Here is a 22,705-nt window from a genome sequence, read left to right as displayed (position 1 = left end):
CTCCAGCCACTTACCTGCCACTATGACAGTGGGATAATAAAAAATGTTGAAAATTATGCACAGGAGAACAGTTGCAATCTTGCTTTTAGTAAAAAATGCCTTGTTATGTGACCCAAGTCAACCTTTGATTGATGACCTCAATCTTCAGTAGAATATCAGTCTGGTAACTGTCAAGTATACTGCTGCCCTCACCCCATACCAAACTAGGAATAAAAGACTGATCTTTGCTGCAATATAAAAAAGTCTATACAGCAGCACCTAAAGATAAAATCCAGGTCCCTTTAAATAAAATGCACATCTTAGTTTCGTTTCCTGCTAAAAATGGTGTCCAGAGGCATGCGTGCATTCGTGATGTCAGCATCGTATGCCATACATCTCTGAATCTGATTTTGGTAAGAAAACAATGGGTAATTTCGAGGTGGGGGGGGGGGGTTCTCAAATTCAGGAGGAAATGGTTTTCTTTTTAAATTCACTATTTAATTTGATTCACTATCGCACAAAAGTCTGGGAATTTATCAACGAACAAAATCAGTCAAACTGATTTTGATGATCCCCTTGAATGGACAATTGCATTTCACACATCATTTAAAAACTTTTGGCAGATGCAGATCAAGTTATGGAAAAATTTAAAAGTTTGTTTTTGATACATGCACGAATCAGTACCAAAAGGTGGATCGTATCACCAGAGGCTAGCTGGGGCACACAATCTGTGCCGAGTGTAAAATTCCCAATTTGTGTTTTGGCACTTTGAATGCTAATAATCCTGTTTCATGTGCTCTCTCTATAGTCACAGAATTGTTGTCTGCAGGCCACATGGGTGCTACATGAAATCAATTTGGGCAGTCTCAATCTAGCTCTACTGGACAATGGTCTGCAACACCTATTGACAATTTTACTTAGAGGTTGCAGGATTGCTAGTGTAGTAGGGAGTGCTCTTCTAAGGTTAGGGAGCAGGTATATTTTTGGAGTAAAGAGAACTTTCCTAAATCAGGCTGACCTGGATGCGCCAGACACCGGGTGTAAAATTGGAAATTGTTCCAAATATGTTTCACTTGATAAAAAGAACTGTAAAACAAAAAAAAAAGCAGCTACTCCATAGTTGCTTAACATTTTGAACTGCTCAAAGTGCCAATACTGTAGGCTCATTTAGAATCATGATCAGAGAAGACTGGATTGGGATAAAATGGCAAAGCTTGCATTTGGTCCCTTGCTTAGGACAGTGTATCAGTACATTAAGTAGCAGCATTAACAGTTCCCTTCATTATTTGGTTGTAAGAAAAGGATGTGCCATTTCCTCGTTCTTTTGCCTTACACTACTGCTACTTTTAGGAGGTTTTGCCATTTTGAGCACATCTTTGCAGACGAACAGTTTTAGAGTCAGTTCAGCAAACTCTGATAGCCAAGAAGTATTTCTCTATAGCAAGCAGAACTCTCAGTGAGAGGTACAATTCACTAGCCACACTGCTGTCCTGTGTTTGAAAATGAGACCCCAATGGAAAACAAGCAAATGTTCAAAAAAAGAGGACGATCTCTTAACCAAGAGGAACTCAACAGCATTGTACGTGGAATGAACAATGAAACGATAACACCATCCACAAAAAAAATGTTAAACAAGGGAGGGCTTTCCTCTAGGGCATGAAACTCACCAACTCTCCTGGATCAAACCAATTCCACTAGTGCAACTATTGTAAGATGATTAGCTTAAGTTATGTGTAGCCAGAGGTTCAAAAGAGGGAATCATGAGCTTGTAAAAACTAAAGTACTGCTACCATTCAGGAGCACAGACCTTACAAACTGGTCTGATGTTCAAACATTTTTCATGAACCATGACAGAATGGTATGAATTGCCATGTAGTCATCTGCAACTTCCCAGTTGTACAAATTATGGTAGTCCACTTTCTTTGGGCTATTTGGAGAGACAGTTCTTGAGACACATACACCAGTGTTTCATTCAGACAGCTTCAGTACTTGAACCCCAAGCCTTTTACCCATCAAGTGTCCTTCATGACTAAGAGTGCTCATGCATCTGGCTCTGTGCAACATGCAGTTAAATGTTTCCTGCTGCAGTTCTGAACAAGATGAGTGACCGACTTGCTCTAGACATCAACAAAATATTGATCTTGTAATTGATCCTGCCCTACAAAGCACATTTTGAAGTTTATTTGCTGACTTAAACTACAACCAAGATTTTGAGCCTTTCAATTGCAAGAAAAAGAAATGACTATAAGCTAGTTTGAAGCTTTACACAGGTAGAATGCTCCAGGAGCAAAGTGCTGCAGAAGGAAAAAATGGAACACAGTAACTGTTTTGGACAAGCAGGAGTCATTTGCAGTATCACGGGGCAGAAAAAGAGTTCTGTTTGCAAATTGAACAAGGGTCTGAGCTACAATGTCTCCCATTTGGTATGGTGCCAGGGCTAAATAAACACATGGAGTGGTGCTACAAATGACCAGAATCTTATGTGGCCTTATCGAGAGAACCAAAGACAATGCTTTTAGAGATAAATTTAATTAAATTGCCATATTAATTTCACATTCTGTTCATCCTTGGGCATAATGGTTGATTCAGCAAGATAAGCCTAGTGTACACTCCAGTCTTTATCAAAGAAACATTGTGCAATTTGTTCTTGTAATAATGAATACTGCAGAAAAAAAAAGTTAACATTTCCTGATGATTCTTTCCGAGCCATTTACCTGTAAAGTGACTGTGTGCACCATTCCCTTTGCATGCTGCTAGGATGTGGATATTGCTCCCATGGCTGGGACTCAGGCTGGGACTATTGAAGGTTCTAGGGCTACCCGGGTAGCTGTCTTGAGACTTCGGACTTCGGCCTCCTAGACACCGCACTTCACTATCTGTCCCATTTACCATTTCTATAAACTGGCGGACTCTAGGGAAAAAAAATACAAAACAAATATCTCTCAAACTCCATGAATGGCAAAACATACATCCCTATACTCCTAGCCCATTATGCTGTAATTCTGTTTTAGCATCCAGTTGCTTAAAAAGTTACCACCACTGGATCATGGTACTTGTGTTAACCCTTACCCTGCTAAATAAACAGAATTACCACATCAATAGATCTACTTCCATTCTCCAGTACAGTTATATTTAATCAAAGAAAGATCCAATCTATATACTACCACAATGTTTAAAACATTACTATTGACCGAGGGCAAAGTAATCTTGGTACCAGAGAGAATCTGTTTTTAGGGATGAAACAGAACAAATATAATTTAATTGAAATTCTAGCTTTGACACATACTGCACAATGAAAAGACCACTTTTTTTCTTTAACTCAGATCCCAGTGGCTAACACAAAAGTGCCACATATGGTCACTATTTCAGTAGTCTTTATTTAACAGGCCAAAGGGACAAAAATATGCAAAATGAAAATTTCATGCAGCACAGAAACAGTTGTGTAGCATTGCTAGGAAAGCAGTTTCCTTGGAATTTACAGCTGCTTACTTTAACATAAAGAGGAGGTTGGGTTTTCTTTCAAGTAGACCTGGATATAGTTGCTGTGTTGTTTCAATTGCTTCTCCCATTCTTCCAGCTAGTACCAGTTTCTGAATTCCTAAAAAATAAATGCAAGTTCACTGTGGCCATCTTCACTGACGAAAGTGGTATATCTAATAGTGTGCACTTCTGCAAAGTTCTTAAGAATATGGTTGTTTTAGCATTAACTTGTTATTGTTAGGAGAGCCACTAAACCTGAATAGGATCGTATTTGGAGATCAGATCTGCATTGACCCTAATCTTTATTACATCTGCATAACTTAATATTTCAAGCCTCCTTCTCCACCTCAAATATGGGATTTCATGACAGCAAAAATAAAGTTATGAGTGAATATATTTTCTGCCCCTACATGATTATCACTCTCACTGCTGTGTTTCCTTACACACAACACACTCGTCGCAAGAATAAGATCACGTGGAACACTAATATTCTTCAAGTTCACATTTTAGAAAGAAATTTAAAAGTACCTTAAACAGTAACGTACAACTGGAGTAGTCTACCAGTTTTTTAAAATTCATTCAGTTCACTAACACTGGTCAGTCAACTTTGTGAATTTTGAATTCACATTTCTAAGCTAACCTAGTACTGCATGGCTACTGACAGTATGGACACATCATGCTTGCACAAAATGTCTTCAGGACAGCATTAGTTGTATATCATCACTTGTCTCTGAATCTTTCCTAAAGCATCAAATATCCCTTTGAAGGTAGGATACCCAAAGCAACATACAATAACCCAGATGTGGTCATGCATTAAGATAACTTGCTTCAAAATGAAATCAAACACCTTTAACTACATCCCAATACACAATTAGCAACTTTAAGTTGACTGAATACTTTCAGTGCATTGTCAGTAAACACAACCAAATCCTCCTTTCCTCATGAACGTCTCCATCATGCACACACATTTAAGGTTTCAATGTGCATAACCTTACATTTATCTAGGTAAAAATCCATCCATCATTCCTTAGCATATCTGCTTAACTGGTTGAGATCCCTCTGAATGCTACCAATCTCTCACATGCTCATCACCGGGCCACAAAGCTTGGCATCCTCTGAAATATTTATTTTTACATGTCCCACCCTCCTCATCATTTGGCCATCTACATGAAAGAAAAAGCTGAGTAAATTCAGAAGGGAACACAATAAAAAGGATTTTTAAAAAAAAAAACTGATATTTTAAACAATGTCACCAAGCATAATCAAAACATTGTTAAATTTACACTCACTTTGTCTATTTTTAATGGAAGCTAGCTCCTCCTGGAAAGCCTGCCCTGTGGATCTGGCAAAGGCTTCAGCTGTGGCACAATAACCGTGATGCACTAAGTAAGATGAAACCATTCTAGAAATTGAATTTAAAAAAAGGTTACACAGCAGCCAGAGTCAGCAGTATTTCACTACAATAGTACCACACAATGCACTTTGAAACATTCTAGTGGATAGTATCTGGCTGACAGTAAGTAGAAAGATGATTACACCAGGCTGTACATGTGCAATAACAGGAAACCCTTACCAAACAACTCAATGGAAATAGTCCTACAAGCCCACACACATACACACAATTTTCTCCCCACAGATTTCAACAGAGTTATGACATTTGTAAATATATTTTCCGAAACAGCACACACACACACCATAGAACAAGACAGACACTGGGCCAAATCATCCAGGAAAATCGGCCAGCAAGTTCAGGGGAAGAAGAGATATGTCGTGAGTTGTGAATCTTCAGAACTTGCTGGTCGATTTATGCTGCTCCAGCTTTTGCTTTGCACAAATGGCATCTTGTAACCTGTGGTTACCAACCTCTGACTACCAAGAGGATGCCAGAAGTTAAATCAGAAACTGTTATCTGCTCCAACAACAAAAATCTATAATTAAAAAGGTAGCAGTGGGCCTTAGATTTTATTTTGAAAAGAGTACAATAATTAATTTACATACTTATTGTTTGTTTAAAAATACTACTTCTCTACCAGGGATGGAGAAGTGACAGTGGAGGCATTTGATTCTGCCCAGCAACAGCTTGACTCAAGCTTGGGATTGCATTCAGGATTCAACCTCACATCATAACAGAAGTGGTATGTATTAGAGAATTAAAAGGTCATTACCAAGTGTTAAGTATGAAGCACCCAAAATGACAAGAAATTGTATTTTGAAGGACATCCGGGGTGGGGGGGGTGTACGTGAGAAAGTGTACGTGAAAAAGGGTACGCACACTGGATACAGACAGTAGGAGTGCAGGCATTTGCAGGAGAGATGGGTGCATGCGTGAGAAAGAGGAAAAGGGTGCTCGCATATGGTAGAGACGGAGAAAGAGCACATGAATTAGCAGAATGTCGGAAGAAAAATGTTCTGCTTTAAGCAACAAGGAATGGATGTAAACTAAACTGGAGAATAAATAGGTAACCCAAAGCACAAGACTGTCCTTTAATTAAACTTACACTCCATTCTCTGAGCCAATGCAACAGCACTGAGCTATTCTTAGCTGCAACCAAAACAACTTTTTTTTTGATATAGCTTTGTAAACCATGGGGAGGTGAAAAAAGAGAGTGAGAGAAAGAAAACGAGAGAAAAAGAAAGATTCCTTTGGATAGGAGAGGAGGAGGGTTTCTTACAATTTCAAATGAATTGCCTGCCCCAGAAATACAGTTTTGTTATATTTTGAGGGCTGCGGGACTACATTTTATTTGATATGGGCTCTGACAGGGTCAGTTAATGTCATTTACTGGAACTGTATTAAGTGGATAAACTCAAATAGGGAAGGACTGTAAAGGTTTGAAAGTGCAGCATTCAGCTGAACATCTTTTACAGTCACTATGACCATATACTTTGTAGCATTTAACATCAAGAAATGCCAGTTGTATTTAACTAGATGCAAGAAGACACCCATCCATCTTTTAAATCTAGATCAGAATTAAGTCACAGGAAAGAAAACTCCTTTAAATATTTGAAATTTAAAAATGCTACTGTAGATAACAGACAATGTGTCACCTACTTTTGAATCATTGTCTGCCATTCCCCTTCTCGATCTCCTACAGGGAATCTTTCAATCTGGGTCTGAATTTTAGATCTCCATTCTCGCATGTAGTCCTCTATATCAAAAACAAATGGATGCTGTCCAAAATTAGCATCTATCACCTCCCCTGGTGTCTGCAGTCCAACTGTGGGATATAAATTTGGCTGAACAAGAGAAAAAAAAAGTCACTTTGCAAGCTTTAGACTCTTCAAGCAGTCCAGTTGTTTCCCAGTAGACAATGATTTTATATTAATTATGAGGCAAAGTTTTGCAGCTGAAAATGGCTTTAAAACAGAGGAATTTTATCACTGCAAAGATTTATCCTGATGAATCAAACTTGCAAACTTCTGCTCTCCCATTACAGAAGTTTCAACAAGTGTTCAGCAATATTTCCTCCTCCTGCCCCAACAATTAAATCACTGTATACTATTTAAGCAAGGACAATATTGCATAATTTTAAAAATCACAAACACTGGACACGACTGTAGAATAAATAGATCTCTGTAAAAATGCACACCACGATTTTTGGAGGGGGGGGGGGGGAAGAAGGGGGGGGTTCTGAGCTGCAGTGATACACAGACAGTAATTTTGGAATTGTAACAAAAATTTTTTTTAATAAAAATGATAAAAGATCCAAGGGGGAAAAAAAAATTGGTACCACAGCCTGGCAGTTACAGCACAGAGATCTAACGTGCAGACAGACAGCTCCAAATGCAGGTGCCAAAAGATGCCTAGAATTGGGAAGAACTTCAGTCACTTCTAAGCTGAGCTCCAGAGTACACTAGCCCAAAACATTCTACCTTGGATGAAAGCATCACTTCACCCTATCACAATTATACTTTTGAATTGGCTGATTCTGGAGTGGTATGGGGCACTCAAAAGTCCCAGTGGAAGAAACAGACAGAAAAGCCAATTTTTCCCCCAAAATAGCTCAGTAATAAGTCATCTCTATACAGAGCCCAATGAGGTACCCATATGCTTCCGCATCCACTTAGTGCTTAAGAGATTAAATGACTGGGACATGTGGTCACTTGAGGTGCAGCTTTTCCCTTCATCTGCTGCTCATGTGCCGAAAACTTCTTTTCCACCCCTTCTATATGGCCAAATCACGAGATTCGTAACACTTTTGTTTCTCCTCCAAAGAATTGAGACACAGATTTTACAAATTAGCACTCCCGGTGCAGAACTTTGTGCACTGGGAGCTCTAACCATAAGGTTGGGCATTGGCATTATGATGCTGACTTAGCAGTCCGCTTGGTTTTACGTCCATTAATTTTAATGGGGGGAAAAAATCATGGGGAGGGGGGCCCATGTTGGGGAACAGTGCAAAACAGATGCACTAACCTCCATGCCCAATGTGCCAATTAGAGCTCCCAATGCATGAAGCTTGGCCTGGGGAAGGGGGCTGGTGAGAGGGGGCACAAACTTGTAAAATCTACACCTGAATTCCAAGGTTCCAACACAACCTCCAAATGGAGTCTGCAGGTCATAAACCACAGACTTGCAGAATGTGACCTTCTAGCTTGGAGTCCAGGATACGTGATTACTGGAAAAATCAGATGCTGAATTCAAAGAAAAGGAAGCAGCAAGTAGTACAATTCTGAGCTTTGTTTCACCCTTAGTATGTTATCCAGCAAGACTAATATAGGGGTTCATTGTGAAAATAATTAATTCACAAGTAGACACAGAATATTACTATATTTACACTACTGTGAAATATGTAATCAACAGGTTTAACTTCAGTGTGGAAGTACTATGATAGCCCTCAAAGTGTTCACATCTGTCGATCACCATACCTTCTTTATTGTTTTCTTTAATCGTTACATATATTAGGATAGGAATGTTACATGGAGAAAGATACAAGGGCAGGTTCCCTTAACAGTAATTCTCAGCGATCCTCCCCGTCCCCCATTGCACCACTCTACTTACGTACTGCAATCAGAAACTGTAATCTCCCATTCTTCTTGGAAGCAACCTGCGGGGCTGCTACAAGGGATTCCCCCCAACCTCCCTCAAATTTAAGTGTTTACATTAAAAGCTCCAAATATTCTAATCCAAGAAACAGCCACGCAAAATGGTGCACTCTCACAAATACCTACCCAGTTCCATTTAAACAGAATCATGGAAATTATAGCACCAAAATTACCCATTTAGTCCATTGCACCTCTTCAACTGAACCCATCTACTCAATCCTATTTCCCTGCTCTTTCCACTATTTTATATTGTTCTGTACAATGAATGAAGCACTCACTAAAAGGTAGGTTATGTTAGATGACTATTTCAGCCTCCAGATACAAATGAATACGTCCCAAAAGGAAAGGGAATGTCAATAAACACACTCTTGTCTCATAGTTCAATGCCTCATTAATGTATATAAAAGTACTGAGGTGAACCCAGAATATTATTTCAAGGTAAGTCGGGCTAATGGGATCATGAGATAAATTTAAAATTAGTGAAAAATTTCAAAGACAGGTATACATTACACAAAATTTCTTCTTTATTCAGAAGTGTGAAAAAACTGTTTGACTCTACTTTCCTTTATTTCCACTACCTGATGTGTTAAGTTTTTCGGCCTTCAAAATGGAGCTGAATGCAAGGTTGGGCAAACTAAAATACCAGTGGTGTGAGCTTAAATGGCCCTTTCTTTCCACACTTTTTCTTAATAGTGGACACTTTCAACAAGGAGTTGGAAGTGGTGAATGATATACTTGGGAATCTGTATTTCCTGTTTACTGGGCACATAAGAAAAAAGATGAAAGGCTACATACCTGCAGCATTTTATGGCAGAGTATGGAAACTGGAGAAAAGACTCATCATATCCCATGATAAAATCAGTATGCAAGATTAACATCCAACTGGCACTACTGTATGGTGCACAGGGCCAGACCAGGACACAGAAAAGAAGGATGGATGTTTTTACAACACACATGATGGGCATCAGCTGGAAGTCAGTGTGACCCAACACTGAAGTAATGAGAAGGAGTGGCATGTGTGTCTTCCAGTTGAATAGCAGTGCCTTCAGAAGATGATGGAATGAGTGCAGCTGAGAAAGGACTGTAGGAAATGGGACCGAGCATAGACCTAAATCCTCCCAAATTATTTACTAACTGTCCATTTGGAAATGGAGAAAGAATCCTGAAAACTCAGCTATTATGGTTAAAGGCCAAACGGAGATTCCAGAAAGGTATTCCAACCCTCAAAAGAAATGCAACTAGGTCCCACCACACCACAATTTGTACTGTTCTCTTTCCTCCTTCAAATATTCCCCCAAGGGAAGCCTTCAAGTTATCAAATCCACTGATCACAATAATCATCCACTTCAGCCAGTGGTGCAGTAGTTTTGCCGATACTGGTCTTTGTGTCTACGATTTATACTGGTTGGTAGAGCTCAAAATTTGCACAAATGGGAACAACCTGTAATGTTGTACTGAGCGTAACAGTGTCGATTCTTCTACAAGCATAGTCAATCTTGAATGGTTGAAGATACAGACTCGAAGCTTTCTATCTGAAAGCTGTAAAATTAAACAGGATCAGATACTGGTAAAAAATCCCTTATGGTGTTGTCAACTTTTTTTGAACTTGACATTTGTGGATCCTATGATGTGGAAAAAGAATCTTTGATGAATTGTACCTCTTTATTGAGTCCAAGGAACGTCAGACAATGTAGGCACTTGTACCAGCAGTGTGAATACCGCTACTGGAGCAGGTTGGGTTAAGAAAGAACAAACTTGAATTTATATAGCACATCTCAAAACACTTCATAGCCAATGAACTGGCATTTTGAATTGTAGTTTTGTTGACGAAAAGTAGCAGCCAATATAAGATGATAAGAAATAGGAGCAGGCTATTCGGCCCCTCGAGCCTGCTCCGCCATTCAATCAGATCATGGCTGATCTTCAACCTCAACTCCACTTTCCTGCCTGATCCCCATATCCCTCGATTCCCCTAGAGTCCAAAAATCTATCCATCTCACTCTTGAATATACTCAATGACTGAGCATCCACAGCCCTCTGGGGTAGAGAATTCCAAAGATTCACAACCCTCTGAGTGAAGAAATTCCTCCTCATCTTAGTCTGAAATGGCCGACCCCTTATCCTGAGACTATGCCCCCTAGTTCTAGACTCTCCAGCCAGGGGGAAACAGCCTCTCAGCATCTACCCTGTCAAGCCCCCTCAGAATCTTATATGATTCAATGAGATCACCTCTCATTCTTCTAAACTCCAAAGAGTATAGGCCCATTCTACTCAATCTCTCCTCATTGGACAACTCTCTCATCCCAGGAATTAATCAGGTGAACCTTCGTTGTACCACCTCAAAGAAAGTATATCCTTCCTTAGATAAGGAGACCAAAACTGTACACAGTACTCCAGGTGAGGACTCACCAAATCCCTGTACAAATGTAGTAAGACTTCCTCACTCTTGTACTCCAACCCCCGTGCAATAAATGCCAACATACCATTTGCCTCATTCGTCTGCAGACAGCTCCAGTCTGGGGCAGCAGTCTGCGTGAGTCCCGGTTTCGCCCCGTTGCCTGTGTTGGGACGGAGGCGACTATCGACGAGTGCCCGGCCAACAAACGTCAAATCAGCAAGTCCACCCAGAGTCAGGATGCTGGGGTTACCAGCTCAGTGCCAGCAGGAATGGTGGGCCGAGCTGAAGTGGGTGGAACAGTCTGGCCCTCAAACAGATCAGGGAAGGCCCAGGCCCCATCCCCGGCCTGTGCTGATTCCGCTGAATGGCCTCCTCCTGTGTAACAGGCTCGATATGCGCACAAGAAGTTCCAAGAACAGCAATGAGATAAATCATTAGTTAATGTTTTTGGAAGTGTTGATTAAGGGATAAAAGCTGGCCAGGATATTTGGATTACTCCCCTGCTACTTTTTTTTTTTGAACAGTGCCATGTGATCTTTTACCATTTAAACAGGCAGACAGGGCCTCAGTTTAACATCTCTTCCAAAAGACAGGACCTCTGACAATGCTGCACTTCCTCAGTACTGCACTGAAGTGTCAGCCTTGAGTATATGGAGTGGGGCTTGAAGCCATGTCCTTCTGATTCAAAGCTGAGTGCGCTGCCACTGCGCCACGTTGATACTTAAGTATAGCCCTTTTGTTTTGTAATTGAGGACCAGGCAGTGCCAGACCACAAGAGATCTTGTGCATCAGTTGCAGAGGACATTCATATTCTCTGTTATCAATGGAAATGTTTCCCCCATTCCACCTTTAATATGTTACTGGAAGGCTTCTTTTCAAGAGAAATGGAACTCTAGGTCTTTTTACGTGGTGAACCGAGAAGTCATTTGGATCTAATTTCACCAGATTTGACACTCATTATAGACTCTATGTAAAGCCATCATCATTGAAATTGGGCTGGAAGAGGCATCCAAAGAGTTATCATCAACTGCTCTTACAAGCCAAAAAACTTGCCACAACTAAGTAAAAACTGCCCAAACTTTGTGGGAAACAAACTGTTTCAAAACAGATCAATATGAAACAGATTAATATTTTCTTGCTAATATCAACGAGGATAGCAGACTACAACAGAAGGAAAGTAAGATACCGTTCACAACAAAGCCTTTCTTTCCAGCTAAATGGGAATCACCACACACTTGCTCAAAAGCAAAATCTTTAAAAAGGACCCTGGCTGAGGGAGATGATCCATTTTCACAAATAGCATGAGCAAGAAAAACATTCATTAATACTTCACCTGAGGTGCATGAAAGTAGTGCATAGTGGTGGGCAATTCATGATTTAACACACCAATTCTAAGAGTCCAGAGGTTTGTCTGCCTGATATATATTATCTGGACTGAATGGGTTTTCACCAAGGATTAGATGCAATTCATCACCCAATGGTATCAGCATTGGAAATAACTGCCTAGGACTTTACTTCATGAATGGCGTATTCTAGATATACTGAAGCTTGTGTTTGACTTCCAAGAGGTGATGACGGGTAAAACTGGCATACTTAATTAATCTCCCCATTAATTGTAACAGCACAGGATGTTTTGTAGTTTTGCCACCTATATGGATGGTGGGTCAAATGGCCACACCAAGAACACTTACTGTGTTAGAGTTCAGTAAGATTGTAGCTGTGGAGCAACTGAAAATTAATGCAAGCCAGATCAGTGACTATCTTTCACTTTACATCAAAAGCCTTGTGCAGGATCTTCTCGATGGCAGAAGAATCCCACCCATAAAGAGGACAGCCAGAGACCTTGTATCGAAACTGCTGCTCCAAAGAATTAATTAAATCCGGATGGGACTGAGGTTTGAGTTTTCCCTGAGAGCCATGATGGTGACTCATGTTTGGTAATTGCCCTGCCCACCCATTCCCATCAGAATGGTAAATCAAGAATGGGGCAAAGGGACCCAAAAAGCATGTTGAATCATGACCACAACTTGAAGTCATTTTTCTGCACCAAAAAACAAATGCAAATCACCTAAAATTGAAATTAAGCAACATAAACACAGCAAAGTGAAAATTTGGTGCTTAAAATATTTTAAATATAAATTTGAATTAAGAGTTGGCTGTAACAGGAATCGCCCTTCAAGCAGATTACAAGGTTATAAAGTTATTCAGTCACGCATGCTCAAACTTCTTTTGAAAAAACGTACACCAATAAGAGTTTAGGAAAAATAGTGTAAAAGGAATTCTTACCGGTAGGTCTGTGAAAGCAATACCTGTAGCAAAGAGAAAATATCAAATGTAAGCAACATTAGACCTCTTGTGTCTTACTACTTTTCCATACAAGTGTGAAAGCCTCACTGCTCAATGACTGCTGCAGGCAGCACTCACAGGTAAAAGAAAACTAGTAACCTAGTATCAGTGCTGCAGGAGTCTTATAATTTTTACTCAGTTCTCTTGTGCAGCTCATTGTGTTGATTTAATTGGGTCTGCCATTTTCAACTGTGATCTCTGGGGCATGATTTTAGCTCGCAGCAGGAAACCCAGCGCGTGCATTCGCGTGGGGAACCCGGAAGTCAAGAGAACGTGTTGCAACCTGTGATTGCAACTCAATAGAAGGTAAGTATTTGTGCTTCGGGTTTCCCATGTGCCAGGCAGCCAGGCTGGTTGCCTGTCAGAAGGGAAAGAAGCCGTGAATCGGAGAGGGGGGGGAAGGAGGGATCGATTGTGGGCCGCAGAGGAAATCGGGGGTGTGGGGGGGGGGGGGGGGGGAGAAGAGAGGGAGAATGTGGATGACATCAGGTGGGCCTTGGAGAAGACCAGGGTTGTGGGGGGGTGGGTGGTGGTGGTGGTGGTGGCAGCCGATCGCTGGGGTCCGATCACACCAGGGCCTGGATGAAGCACTCCTACTCCTCCGGGCCCACAAGCAGTGCAACAAAGCCACTCATTTGACGAAACCGGCCCTTCTCGCCTGCTTTCACCTGATGTGAATCAGAAGCGATGGGAAACCCGAACAGATAAGGTTAAATTTGTTTGACATTTCTAATACACAAAAAATTAAGTGCCTCAACTATCGCAATGAGGTACATTGCCCCTTTAAATATCGGTCTGCCAGCTTTAAGTGGGGACGGGACTTCCGGGTTTTTGATGCGCGCACGCATCCAAATGTGCCTGGTTTACCCTGAAGTGGGAACGTTCGAACCGGGATGTGGTCCTGCTCTGAAAACAAACTACTTTTACTGCCCAACTGCCCTCAACCCACCCATTCCTGGGGTTAAAATTATCCCCCGGTCTCACCTCAGAGGACACAAAATTTGAAAAAAGGCCAATGAGATTACACATATCTATCCAGCAACATTAGCAGTGGTCTGTTAGAACACTTTAAAGGTAAAATAGCTCAAAACCAATACTGAAGCAGATTTTTAAAAAAATATTGTGTACTATACATCTTATAATTTATATTAATTTAAAGTAGTTTTAAAAAATTCTTCCAAATTTGTCCCCAGTAGACATCAACTCTTTGGTGGGGTATGGTCCCATGATTGTCTGCCAGTACCTTGTGCAAAGTGGCCATTTTTCATGCAGGAGTCTATGCAGTAAGTTTCAACAGGCTGTTTGACCATGGTGAGATATGAAAGCCAAGCCCAAACCAGACCTCAAAGGCACTTACAGCAGGGACCACTGAATAGCAATCAGGAGCGAGAACTGGCCATTTCTTTTCTCATAAAGGAAACTGAGGCAAATTGCAACTTTCCCCCTCACTGCCTCCACAAAACTACCTCACATCAGCTAATTCAGCATTAACCAAGGACCTTCTTGGTCTGTATGGTTCAGCTGCTCACAAAGCCCAAGCTTTGGATTTCTATTAATAAAAGGCAAATATTTGAGTAACACTTGAACTTCGTTGATGTGCAGCTGATGGGAAATGCATGTGTCTCCCTCCAATCGCCTGTATACCATAATATAAACACCAACCTTGTGGAATTGATGGCTGGGTAAATCCATGAAAATGTAGCTCTAAAACATGCCAGATTAAGACAAATGCAAAATACCACGGATGCTGGAAATCTGGCATAAAAACAGAAAATGCTGGAAATACTCAGCAGGTCATCGACCTGAAACGTTAACTGTTTCTCTTTCCAGGTGCTGCCTGACCTGCTGAGTATTTCCAGCATTTTCTGTTTTTATGCCAGATTAAGAGTTCATTTCAGGAAGGTAATTGCAAGAAGCCAGCTTCCTACATTTCCACCAATAACTCTTCCACTACATTAAACCATAATTGCTATGAGCAGAAATTTGGACCAATGTCAGACATAGTTTAAAAGATGGTACATATTATAAATACAAGGGAACAAGTTAAAAGTGTACAACCCAGTCTCAGTTCAAATGAAGTTTAACCATTTGAAATTTATACTTTCTCTTTAGGTCATCTCATTCCAAGATTAGGATATAGCTTTCTTTTTAAAAAAAAAGAAATCGCAGTGTTGTGGAGTTCAACAGTTTAAAAACGTTGTGATGGCATCAGGACTGCAGGTTACAGCCCTTGTACTGGCTTCAGTTATCTGACATTATCCCTCAAACAGATCAATGAACAATAAAATTGAAGATGATGCTTTTAAAAAAAAGTCAAAGACTTCCCACCAGGAAGTGTGGATGCCTTCAGAAGGAAATGGTCCTTACCCCATAATCCTCATAAGTCTCAACAGGTATAATTTAAAGCCTGAATTAGAATTTACTGGGCTTGTGGAGGAAGATTCAGCTTACACACATTTCTAAATGAACCTCTTGAGAAGCTAAAACCATCTTCTGGTTATTTTTAAGATAATATTACACAAGAGACTAGAATTAATCCGCAGCAAGATCAAATTCTAAAAAAAGTAGGGAAAGAAACCCAGCCTCCCAAATTTCTGACACTATTACTAGCCAACCAAGGCCCAAGTGATTGTGTCCTAGTCCCTAGCACCACAGGAATGGAGAGCCACAAGCACCCTATTGTTACTGCAACTCAGCCTGGAGCACGATCTGTGCTGCCCTGAAGATTCCACCAGGACTATCAGCCTTTTCTCCAACCTGGCACAATGGGGATATCTTAAGCACCACCTGCGGCAAAATGCACGAAGGCCAACTCAAGATATAAGACATAGCATATAAACTCTTTCAAATTTCATCCCTCCATACCAGACAGCTGGAGGGGCTGTGACCAGAAGAGCACCCTCCTCCACATATTCTGTCACGTTCCCTCATCCAGCTATTCTGGACAGCAGTCTAAAATACCATTCGGAACATGACCATTCTCAATCTCAGAGGACCCAGCTCAGTACTTATTGAGAACACCCACTGGCAGTGAAAGGCTCCATGAAATGAGCAGGCTACCACACTTCTAAATCAGCTGCAAGATGATGCTTCCCCACAACTCCCTTGGTAGCCTCCCACGACGGATGGTATCCAACTCCCTAGTATCGTAAGCCAATATAATTACTCACTCTGCTCTGAAGCTAAGTGAGGAAATGCTGGTCATGCATCGAGATATTTGACCACCAGGCTCTTATGTTTGATTTATTACAACACTATCTCTTCTTCCAGAAACATAGATTAGGAGCTAAAGAATTTGAAAAACAAAATTAAGCAAACATAGATTTCAGTCCACATCAGCCAGTAGCATTAATGTGAGCAAATACAAAGAAGTGAAAGCACACTCCTTCATTGTGAAATCCACCCCTTCTCCAAATAAAATGAAGTTAATAAACTCACTCTAAAACCTGGGGCTAAAAGTGACAGCGTTGAATACAACTAAAAAACAATCCTCTTCTTCTTTGTTTCTATGCTATTAGGCTATGTACTATTTTTCTCTTCCCCAACTGGTCACTCAGGCAGACAACAACTTGCATTTCTATAGCATTCCTCACTTGCAGGAAGACATTTGAGCAGTCTACAAGGAGAGGGGTGAAACCAAGCACGAGGAAAGGGGAGTGGAATAGAGATGTTAATGGGGAACCAAAAGCATGTTTGCACTATCTCTGACGATGCCACTCTAACTGCCCAAAAAACTGTACAAGGACAGCATTTGACCAGATACCAATTTTTCCTCAGTGCAGGAAACCACCCTGACTCAGAGATTGACAGCTAGCTAGAGAGAAGGAAGAGTGTGGGGGTGGGGGTAGTAGAGCAAAGGTGTACACCTGTATCCTTCCACTGCACTAATACAACTCCATAAAATGAATTTTTAATCTCAGTTTTAAACATTTCTTAGCAGTATGTCTAAATCTCTCCTTCAAAGTATAGATGGAAACACTTATCGCCAAGAATCAGAATTAGTTTTAAAAATTCGTGAACTGTTTAAAATGTGGAGATGGAAAAAACACATTTCACTTCCACTTCAATGACTTTATCAAGCAAATATTTATAATCTTACATTGATCAGCTTCAGTCCCTGTAAATTCATACCTAAACTGTGACCATTCTTTGTGTAGAAACAGGTATTATTGATCAGATTTACACAGCATCCAATTACATCCCCAGTTGTAAACGTTGGTCCATAGGGCTGTCCAGTCCCAGAGGAACAGAATGAATGGCCATCATCCCCATGATAACCATATGAATGCTTATCCCAGCCTAAAACAGAAAGTTCCACATTAATAAAGAAACAATGAACATTTCTTTCTTATTTAGAAATAATGCTGAACATGAATATTTGCTATATACTCTGGATTATGGCAGTTTCACAATAGATTCTATAACAATTAATGAATAAGTTGGCCATAGGACCCACATAACTAATGATGACAATTTCTTTGAAAACAGTTCTTCCCATCAATTCTCACAGAAGACAACTACCATCATTCCCTCTCCCCCCCCACCCCATTTGTAGTCATCAATATCATAGTGAGCTCAAGACATTAAACACTTCAAAGCAAAGAAACACAAAGAACATAGTGTTTTATTTACTGCTGCAAAATAAATTAGTCAATCTCCCATGGCATTGCACATGGGAGATGAGACCAAGTGTAGTTTTCAGGTGACAGACGGGTGTAATTACAGCATGATAGTTACATAGTTACCATTATGGATGTGGGACAGAGAAATTTACAAATGAAAAAAGTTGACAGGAAGTGTGCACAGACACAGGATGACTGGGGAAAGGGGGTTATGGGCGCATCAGGGCAAACACACATGACTGTACTCTCCATGTTTGCAATTATATAGCGCCTTTAGCATATAAAAGCGTAATCAGACAAAAATCGACATGGAACCAAAGGAGGAAATATTAGAAGGAGTGATAGTCAAAGAGACAGGTTTTAAGGAGGGTCTTAAACCAGAAGAGGGAGATGGGAGAGGTGGAGAGGTTCTCATTGTGAAAAAATAAAAAAAAGACCCTGTGCCATATGCTCCTGCATCACTATTAAAAAATGAAAAAAATATTAATTTAGATTTATCGCATTTTCAAATTGCTGGAAACACATCAGGTCCATCAGCATCTTGAAAAATAATTAGCACTTGGAAGCACGTAATGTCTCCTAACCCCCTTATTATAATGCTGATTGCTTAAATACATTTTTATGTTGCAACAAAATCAACACAATAAGAAACTGTAAACAGTTCAATCCATAGGTTTTTTTTTATGAAACATATAGTTTCAGTAACATGTTTGCATCAACAATAACCCTTGTAAAATTAAGTGTACTCAAACAGATTAAGTTTTGCATTCCAAAGCTATCCCAATATTCTACTCAATAGAGAGATATACCTTACTGAAATGGAAAAACAAAATTATCTTCATAACCGCTGAGGATAAATAACATGCAGTCTTTGGGTCAGATATGACATATAAACATTAAGCTTACTGTAGTACAGTGACAGCCATATGCTGTGGGGAAATTGAGTCATGTCACAAGTATGCTGGAAAGGGCAGCCACAGCTGTTGCAACTCACCCACATCCAAAATGGCAGGATAGGAGTGTTTCAAGGGCTCTTCAATAAGTTTGAACAAAGAAATGTATAAATCTTTTTGAAAATATGATTAATCTGCCAAATTTATAATGTAAGAGCACAACAACAAGATGCTACTTGTAGTGCCATGTTGAGTCATACTGATCTTCAACTACAAAACTATTTTGAAACAGCTTCTCCTGTGAATTAAACTGCAATACTTATAGAAAATGATGGCAACAAGTACAAGTACATTAGCATCCAGAAAAAAAACAGGTTACTATTTCAGAAAGAGATCATTTGTCAGAACAGCAGAATCTCTATAACAGGATTAAGCAAAACAAAGAGGGAACAGTGAGAAATGAAGAGTACTGATGTGTTCAATGACCCATTATTAAAGAGGTAGCTAGTAAGTTTAATAGCCTGTAAATAATATTTTTTTAAAAGAAAAAAAGGTGGAAGGGGTTAAACGCTAATGATGTACATAGGTCATCCTTGCTAGGCTATGAAAAAGCATTAAAAAAACAAAATGATGAGTTTTTAAAAAAAAGTTCCAGAGTGAAACATGGCAAGATGTGCACAGGAGAAGGTGACAGAAAAGAATAAAACAATGAATGGAGGCGGCTATGACCTAAAGTTGCTGAAATCAATGTTCAGGCTAGAGCTCCCAGCAGGAAGATAATGTTCCTGAAGTCTGCTATTGAACTTGGTTGGAGCAGCGCTTGAGGTCAAAAGATGGAAAGGTTAGGAGTAAGGTCAATAAAGATAAGGAGTGAGGAGTTGAAGCAGTAAGCCAGAGGGACATTAGGATCATCCTTCGGGTCCTGACTCTTCTCTTTTCAGATGCTGACGAACATGCTGTGTATATTTTAAGTTTCCAGTGTTCCTATTTTCCTTTTAGCTTTGCAAGTGTTTATATATTCTGTTCCTTTAAGATACAATCCAAAATTAAGCACCTACCTGGTAGTCTGTTCATGTTGACACCTTGAGCAGAAAGCCCAATGCCCATGTACCTGTAACAACACCATTCTTAAGCTTCTTGATTCAATCAAATTTACATTGTTAGTTGATCACAAAGTTTTCTGCACAAACAATTTTAGACATTAAGATCATTGCATTAAACCCTGTGGGTGACTCCAATGCTGAGAAGCTTGATTCACCTTACATAGTACTGCTGCTGACAGCCAATTTTGGCAGCAGCTCTGCAAGGTGACAGTACTAGTGTATCCACTTGGAGTGATGCCTCCAGTAACATGTCTCTTGGGGTATCATCACCACAGCAGCAAGAAAGCAGTTGGTCACTATATTTTCTAGCCAGCCCCTTTCACACAATTTGCCATGCAGACCTTCTGTAGCCATTAGGAAAAACGTGCAGGCAGAAAACTAAAACTTGTAACTGTGCACGCATTGCAGTTTATCTGTACACACCAGTGCTTTAGAATCCACCCATAAGGGCATGTTCCTCAGCATTGGAAGCCAAGACAAGCACAACTGCTACTATCTGAAGTAGTTTTGCATAGTGAAAATGTAATGTTTTCAAATGAGAATTGCAAGCCCCTGTCAATTTAGACACTGGAGTTAAAGGCGACAATATTTGATGATTTTCTACACCTACCAGTATCCTGAACATTGAAAGACCCAGAGCAAGTACCCAAATCCTTAATGTTCTGAGCTGCCCTAATGTGAGAAGTATATAAGCAAGCCAGCTCAGTTCATAAATTACAGTGAAGCCCACGGCTGCAGTAAAACTACTACTTCCATAGGTCATGATCCAATCCCCGTGTACAGAAGAGACTTCTCCAGAGGCTATCTCATACTGGTTCAAGTTTGCACTGGGGTGCAGTATAACTTCAGCCTAAAATAGCATGATTCTGAATAATAGTTTACACAAATATAAAACCCACAGCTGGAGAAACAAATGCTTGGCCTAATCCAAATTGTCAATGAGTAGTAGTTGAACAACCTCTATTTCAATTAAAATCCATACTGAATTTGAGTCCCATTGTAAACAGGAAATTTATTAGCAGTTCCAATGCTTCTAGTCTCAAAGTAACAGAAATAGTTAATACTATTCAGGTTACAAGATTTTATGTCTTAATATAGATCTTAAAAGTTTGGCACAGGGAGGGAACCTGGATGTAGCATTAAAGAGGAGAAACAAGGTGCACAGAAGACTGGGAGAGATAAACAGAATTAGAATAAAGAGTAATCCTGAAATAGGAGCAATCGGGTAGGGGAGCAATGCAAGGCGGGTTTGGAGTGCATGTGCGTAAATGCACAGAACATGACAAATAAGGTTGGTGAGCGGCAAGCACAAATTGCCACATGGAGTTATGATAGAGGCAATAACGAAAATCTGGCTCAAATAAGGGCAGGAATGGGAACTAAAACATTCCTGGCTACAATGTATTCAGGAGAAATGGAGAAGGGGAAAAAAGGAGGTGGTGGCAATATTGATCCAAGATACTGTTATAGCCCTGGAAAGGGACGATGTGCTTGAGGGTTCAAAGACAGAATCTATTTGGTTAGAGTTAAGAAAGAGTAGGAGCTGTTATGCTGCTGGGTGTTCACTATAGATCACCAAACAGTGAGAAGGAGATGGAGGAGCAAACCTGCAAGCAAATTTCAGAAAGATGTAAAAATAATAGAGTAGTGATAATAGGGGGCTTCAATTATTCAAATATAGACCGGGGGGGAGGGGAGGGGGAGTGTAAAGGGCAAGGAAGGGGAGGAATTCCTGAAATATACAGAAAAACGGGTACGGTAGCACAGTGGTTATGTTACTGGACTAGTAATCCAGAGGCCTGGACTAATAATCTGGAGTCATGAGTTCAAATCCCGCCATGGCAGCTGGCGAATTTAAATTCAATTAATTAAATAAAAAATCTGGAATTAAAATACTAGTATCAGTAATGGTGGCCATGAAACTACCGGATTGTCATAAAAACCCATCTGGTTCACTAATGTCCTTTAGGGAAGGAAACCTGCCGTCCTTACCCGGTCTGGCCTATATGTGACTCCAGACCCACAGCAATGTGGTTGATTCTTAATTGCCCTCTGAAATGGCACAGCAAGCCACTCAGTTGTAAAAAGTCACAATAAGAATAAAACCGGACGGACCACCCAGCATCGGACCATTAGGCACCGGACACGACAAAGGCAAACCAAGCCCAGTCAACCCTGCAAAGTTCTCCTCACTAACATCTGGGGACTTGTGCCAAAATTGGGAGAGCTGTCCCACAGACTAGTCAAGCAACAGCCTGACATAGCCATACTCTCAGAATCATACCTTTCAGCCAACGTTCCAGACTCTTCCATCACCATCCCTGGCTATGTCTTCTCCCACCAGCAGGAGAGACCGACCAGAGGTGGCAGTACAGTGAGGAGGGAGTGGCCCTGGGAGTCCTCAACATTGACTCTGGACCCCATGAAATCTCATGGCATCAGGTCAAACATGGGCAAGGAAAGCTCCCTCAGCTGATGAATCAGTCCTCCTCCTCCATGTTAGGAAGCACTGAGGGTAGCAAGGGCACAGAATGTCCATCACCAAGACTGGCTCGGTAGCACCACTACTGACATAGCTGCCAGACTGGGCCTGCAGCAGGTGGTGAGCGAACCAACACGAGGGAAAAACTTACTTGACCTCTTCCTCACCAATCTACCTGTCGCAAATGCATCTGTCCATGACAGTATTGGTAGGAGTGACCACCGCACAGTCCTCGTCGAGACGAAGTCCCATCTTCGCACTGAGGACACCATCCAACGTGTTGTGTGGCACTACCACCCTAAATGGGATAGATTCAGAGCAGATCTAGCAGCTCAAAACTGAGCCATCCATGAGGT

At 40.6% G+C, this 22,705-nt stretch overlaps 1 protein-coding gene across 1 annotated transcript in view; it reads right to left on the bottom strand.

Annotated features, from left to right (window-relative positions):
- ranbp9 (RAN binding protein 9) overlaps positions 1-22,705 on the bottom strand; it is a 55,344-nt gene that overhangs the window by 15,095 nt on the left and 17,544 nt on the right. The window contains exons 3-9 of the mRNA XM_068001717.1: positions 19,823-19,875; positions 17,381-17,548; positions 13,190-13,212; positions 6,512-6,696; positions 4,749-4,861; positions 3,469-3,577; positions 2,694-2,890 (exon numbers count right to left, since the gene is read on the bottom strand). Coding sequence (XP_067857818.1) covers positions 2,694-2,890; positions 3,469-3,577; positions 4,749-4,861; positions 6,512-6,696; positions 13,190-13,212; positions 17,381-17,548; positions 19,823-19,875 — 848 coding nt within the window. The remainder of the gene's footprint in view (positions 1-2,693; positions 2,891-3,468; positions 3,578-4,748; positions 4,862-6,511; positions 6,697-13,189; positions 13,213-17,380; positions 17,549-19,822; positions 19,876-22,705) is intronic.

This window comes from Heptranchias perlo, chromosome 2, assembly GCF_035084215.1.
Source record: "Heptranchias perlo isolate sHepPer1 chromosome 2, sHepPer1.hap1, whole genome shotgun sequence".
In the NCBI taxonomy this organism is placed as follows: domain Eukaryota; kingdom Metazoa; phylum Chordata; class Chondrichthyes; order Hexanchiformes; family Hexanchidae; genus Heptranchias; species Heptranchias perlo.
Note: the sequence above shows the minus strand (reverse complement) of the source record. Positions and strands in the feature narration are given on the sequence as shown.